General features: G+C 50.2%; 1 protein-coding gene across 6 annotated transcripts in view; it reads left to right on the forward strand.

Annotated features, from left to right (window-relative positions):
• Window positions 1–6,000, forward strand: part of Rgs6 (regulator of G protein signaling 6) — a 579,659-nt gene that overhangs the window by 485,738 nt on the left and 87,921 nt on the right. For all 6 annotated transcript variants that reach the window (XM_048798913.1, XM_048798911.1, XM_048798916.1 and 3 more), the window contains exon 7: window positions 5,534–5,598. In XM_048798913.1, coding sequence (XP_048654870.1) covers window positions 5,534–5,598 — 65 coding nt within the window. The remainder of the gene's footprint in view (window positions 1–5,533; window positions 5,599–6,000) is intronic.

Here is a 6,000-nt window from a genome sequence, read left to right on the forward strand (position 1 = left end):
GCTGCATTTGGCCATCACAAAGCAAGCGCTTCTGGGCCTGGAAGACTGGCAACAGCCCGACTCGGAATTTGAATAATTAGAGCTCAGCTCGGGCAGCAGCCTGGGCCCTTGTGAACCAGAATCCAATATTTTCCCGGGGCAGTGGAGGGTGGGAGGCGGTTGAGATGGTAGGGGGAGGCCGAGACCAGCCTCCTGGGCCACATCCACGCCATCTTCACTATGTTATGAAGGACACTCTTTCCCTTTCTGTACCATTTTCCCCATTTCGTGATCAAGTGGAGATGAACAGAGATAGAAATGACCGTTTATGTCAGGCTGTCATCAAAGCTACATTATTTTGAATTCATGTGCGTCCATAGATAGCAAATCAGGTAAAGTTGAGGTGTGGGAGACAAAAGGACTCACCAATATTTCCAAATCCATTTATCCAGAAAATCAGTGAGGACTGACGAAGTCAGAATTCAGTACGACAGGCCCCAGGATCCACCAGCTCCGTTGGCTGTGTGAGCCTGGGAAGTGGCCTGACCTCTCTGTGCCTCAGAAACCTCACAACCAAATCAGAGGGAAAATATTGCCTGTCTTCCAACGTTGCTTTGTTAGGGTCCTGGGAGAAGTCAGTGCTGCCCTGTGGTCACTGCTGTGGTGGCCCTGGTTGGAATGGTTGCTCCTGCGTGGTGTTATGATCCTCCCATGAGGAAGGGTGTGAAACTCTGGTGAGGATTTCAGAATCTCGGTGATTTGGATTGATGAAAACCCCCAGAAACGTTTATTCATTCAACAAACATTGACTGATCATTGACTGTCAATTTCCGGGTCACAGATTTGACCAAGTCACAGTGTTGCCTGCCCAGCGGGCCAGGCTGGGAGAGACAGCACAGAGGGGAAGAAGGGAGAGGGGAGGATCTGGCCTGAGCATTCCAAAGCTGCATGGTGATGAGGCCGATGGAGGAGACAGAGTGGGGAAGGGGCGGGTGATATGAAGGCCTCGACAGTAGACATCATTAGAATGGACCCCAAAGCTTTGGGAGCCATCGTGGGTCCCCAGCAACGAGAAAGACTTGAGACACCCCCTCATGGTAAAAATAGGGATAATAACTGAAAACCCCTTCTTGGCGTCATCATGAGGATTTCATGAGTGGACATTTGGAAAGTCCTTCGGACTGGGCAAGACTGTCACTGCACTCAGTCATGGTGGCCTCACACCTTTGAGACAGTGCCTGGCACAAGCAGTTTTCTTTTTTCTTTCTTTCTTTTTTTTTTTTGGTAAAGGGGATTGAATCCAGGGTGCTCCACCACTGAGCCCCATGCCCAGTCCTTTTTATTTTTTATTTTGAGACAACAGGGTCCTGCTAAATTGCTTAGGGCTTTGCTATGTTGCTGAGGCTGGCCTCGAGCTTGCGATCCTCTTGCCTCAGCCTCCCGAGTCTCTGGATTACAGGCGTATGTGCCCCTGTGCCCAGCCTCAGCACCGTTTTCCTGAGCGAATGGATGAATAAACTAAGGAGTAAATGGGTCAGAGAATGTCATCGTGGAAAGTCGGAACTTGACCTCGATTCTCATTCCTATCCGTCACTCACTAGCCTTTGGGTGAATCTCTTCGCTTCCCTGCCCTTTGATTTTCCCCATCTGTAAGTGAGGGGTCCACGGCTGGTGGCTGCCAAAGTTATTTCCAATGCTTGAATTGTGTTGCTCCAAAAGTAACTAGAGTATGAGGAAAATAGAGAATGAAGTGATTTACATCTCTCTAGTTGAGGAGACTGAGGTAAGTAGTGATGTTACTAATAAGGACAGAAAGTTTGCAAAGGGATCTATTGTTTAAGTACATTGAAGTGAGTTCGGTATTTTTCGTGTTTTAATTTAACATCTAGCACGTGAATCTGTTCCCTTTATAAGCACACTGCCTTTCTGTCTTGGTGACGAGTCGTGAGCCTGAGGCAGAAGTGGGTTCGTCCCAGTGGGACTCCAGGTGTGGGGGCAGGGAGACAAAACCTGCAGGTGAAGGACCCTGGTAGTGCAGCCAAGCCCCAGGGGAGGTCTGCCCCAAGGACCCTCCCTCCCCAACAGATGCCTAACATGTGACTTCAGCCACCCACCGGGAAGTGGGCTAGAAACATGTGACCCGGACTCACTGTCACCAGAGTGGCACCAGCTTTGTGTTCCTGTGCGATGCTTTGCTTCACAACCTGACTGGCCCATTTTGACCCAGATGGCTTGGAAAGGTCTCGGGTTGACTCTGCCTGCACACAGCGCATTGTCCAAATCTGGGTTAGCCTTTGATTGAGTCAGCTTTTTCACCGCTGTGACAAAACACCCGAGAACAACATAGAGGAGGAAGAGTTTCTTTGGAGCTCACAGTTTGGGAGGGCTCAGTCCATACACAGCCAGCTCTGTTGCTCTTGGCCTGAGATGAGGCAGGATGTCACAGCGTGGAGGAGGAAAGCAGCTTCGGACATAGCCACCAGGAAGCAGAGAGAGCGTGCCACATACCCCAAAGGCCCACCCCCAGTGACCCACGTTCTCTGCCTGCAGTTACCACCCAGTTAGTCCATCAAGTGGATTCGTGCTCTGGTTAGGCTAAGGCTCTCATAACCTGACCATTCACCTCTAAACTCTCCTGCAGTGTCTCACCCGTGAGCTTTCTGGGAACACCTCACATCTAAACCATAGCACCTTTCCTGAGATTGACGTGTGGCCACTAGAAAGCACCATCCAAAATGGGGGCAGCTTTGTGAAAGCAATTGCTACCTCCACTGACCTATGCTGCTCCCAGGTACCGAGACCAGGGCTGCAGGGCAGGTGACGTGCCAAGCTTCTTGCTTGAGGTTGCTCCCGAGTTTCCAGAATGACTGTGGGTGCAAGAGGCTGCAGGAGGTGCTCTGTGAAGAGCAGATGTCTCTTAACCAGACTCTAGGCAGAGCTGGACCTGCCAGGTTCTCTGGAAAAGTTGGCAAGTAGCAAATCGTTTTCAAAATGAGGCCTTAAGCACTTCATATGAATGTGAGATGTGTGAAAGAATATGATGTGACAGTCTTTGAGGTAGGACCAACTACTTCTCTTTCACCCCAGAATTAGAGCTCCTTTCTTAAATAAGCCGCACTCAAATCATCCAATTTGGGTCTTGTTAAAAATGCATCGAGAATTGCAAGACACTTTTGAAGCTTCCTGAACACTGGCCTCACCTAGATTTTTATTATTTTTTCCTTAGATTTTTTATTATATTTTTTCCTATATTTTCCCAGCCACCTCACCTATGCCAAATTCACCAGCAGTTGCCTTAACTGTTCTCCTTTGCTAAGTTATTGTAACCATTCAACAACAACTCTCCCTTTTCTCGTCAAGTTCATTGGTAGGGATGCCCTTCAACTTAGGAAGGGGCAGTGTCCTGAGAAACCCAACCTAAGCTGAAAACGTCAAAAGTTGACAGTGCTTTCAGTACCTGTCACCTACCCAACATCATAGCTCAGCAGGAGAGCACACTCAGACCCTGGAGCCCAGAGCTGACTGGGAGCTGCGGCTCCCTGCCACCGCCTGGCGTCCCCAGAGTGGCAAACTGCATTTCATCTCACTAGCCTGGGAAGAGATCCACGTCTAAACTTCAACGTATGCTTTCTATCAGATGCATCTGGCTCTCACATCATAGTAAAGTCAAAAAAAAAAATCATTAAGTAGAACCAACATTCTGAGACTGTGTGTCTCTATCATATTTGGTGAACTTACGTCGTCACAGTAACAAGGAAGCCTGACATAAGCAGATTTGGGGACAACTGGACCCGAGTCAGCACATGGTTAGACAATAGGAAGCAGGAGGGTGGGCATCCCGGAGAGCAGGCTGCTAGCTGTGGGGTTCCAGGGCACCATGGGCTGCTGTCAGCAAATGCTTCAGAGCAAAGGGAGCAGGGAGCTGGCCAGAGATCTCTCGCAGTAGTTAAATTCCGACAGCTCTTCTGTGACCTTCTCTCCTGGTCGTCCTGTTCCTCATGCTGTTCACCTGCCATTTCCCTGGATCCTCCCACTTGGCACTGGAGCAGGAGGAAGACCCCCAAGAAGCAGAGCTAGGGAGAGGAGGTGATGGAGGCCACCTCTGGGGGAGGAAGGCCCTGAGGCTGAGGGCCCAGAACCCTTCCTAGAGCTGAGCCGAGAGCCCCACCTCGTCCTCCCTTTCCACTGCTGTCTCCTCCCACCTGGCAGGACAGGCCCAGGCACTAGGGGCAGGGTTAGGGCTGAATTGGACATAGTCCTGTCCCTAAAGAACCTTCAGCGTAGAGCAGGGGACGGTCAGTAAACACAGGAATTCAGGGCACGGACTTAGGTTATGTGTCGGGGATGCACAGACGGGACACTGAGCAGGGTCTTCAGAGACTAGTGGGAGGTCATCAGACAGAGGGAAACAGGAGAGAAGAGAGAAAGGCCATCATGTAGGGGACACGTGCAGAGGAGGGGAAATGGAAGTAGCTGAAAATGTGGTGGCCTTGTAAGCCTTTCTTCTGAGGCCACTGAAGATTCAGGTCTCAGACCCAGGGCAACGAGGCCATGCTGGGAAAAGAGAGAATTCTCTGAGTGGAGGGTGTCTGGGTGCAGCAGCGTGAAAAGGAAGGAGAGGAGTGGCCAGGATTGGCAGGTGGGGTCCTCGGGGGATCCTGGCCTAGAGAGAGACTCCTGGAGGTCAGATGGCATGACTTCTCCTTGGAATATACATTCTTCACAGGACATAGTGGGCACAGTGAGGGCCAGGGGGCTGAATGCACAGGACGATGGGTGGATGGGTGGATGATGGGTGGATGGGTGGATGGGTGGATGGATGATGGGTGGATGGTGGATGAATGGGGAGATGGAGGGATGGATGGATGGATGGATGGATGGATGATGGGTGGATGGGTGGATGGATGGGGGGATGGAGGGATGGAGGGATGGAGAGAGAGATGGAGGGATGGATGGATGGTAGGTGGATGGAGGAATGGATGAATGGATGGGTGGGTGGATGAAGAGATGGAGGAATGGAAGAATGGATGGATGGATGGATAGATGAAGAGAGAGGGATAGAGGAATGAAGGGATGGATGGATGGATGGATGAATGGATAGATGAAGAGAGAGGGATAGAGGAATGAAGGGATGGATGGATGGATAGATGAAGAGAGAGGGATAGAGGAATGAAGGGATGGATGGATGGAGAAATGGATGAAGGGATGGATGAGTGGATGGATGAAGAGATGGAGGCATGGAGGGAGGGAGGGATGAGTGGATGGTTGGGTGGATGGAGGAATGGATGGATGGGTGGGATAAAGAGATGGAGGTATGGAGGGATGGATGGATGCATGGATGGATGGATGGATGGATGGATGGATGGATGGATGGATAGATGGATGGAGGAATGTATAGATGAAGGAATGGAGGGATGGATGCATGATTGCATGGATGGATGGAGGGATGGATAAATGGATGGATGAAGAGATGGAGGGATGGAGGGACACATGGGTTTATGATTCCACTGCTCTGCTGGTCTGATGCATATTGCCCTTTCTCTTCCTCCCTCAGCCATCTATCTCTGCAAGAGGACCATGCAGAATAAAGCGAGGCTGGAATTGGCTGATTTTGAAGCCGTAAGTGTGGCCGTTTCCCAGGCTAGGTGTGGGAGGGTCTCTAAGCTCCACGGTGGTATTTTCCCTTCTTACCCCTCCAGCCCTTCCTAACACAGGGAGGGGAGTCTCTTCTATTTCCTATGTTCTCAGCTTCTCTCACCATCACAATAAAACTGCATTTTTATATAAATAACTCTCCAAACTCAGCAATAAAAGAATAATAAACAACTCCACATAAAAATGGGCAAAGGGACTTGAACAGATATTTCACCAAAGAGGACAAAAAGTGCCGCAGTCTGGCTGGGCACAATCAGGAGCCACTTGTCAAAAGAAACTAACTTTATTTTTAGAACCACACACGCCAAACAAAACAGCCTCTCAGGAAAAATCCTCAGAGCCTCAACTGCCACCACCGGCTTTCCA

The sequence above is a fragment of the Marmota marmota genome, unplaced genomic scaffold (assembly GCF_001458135.2).
Source record: "Marmota marmota marmota unplaced genomic scaffold, marMar, whole genome shotgun sequence".
Classification (NCBI taxonomy): Eukaryota; Metazoa; Chordata; class Mammalia; order Rodentia; family Sciuridae; genus Marmota; species Marmota marmota.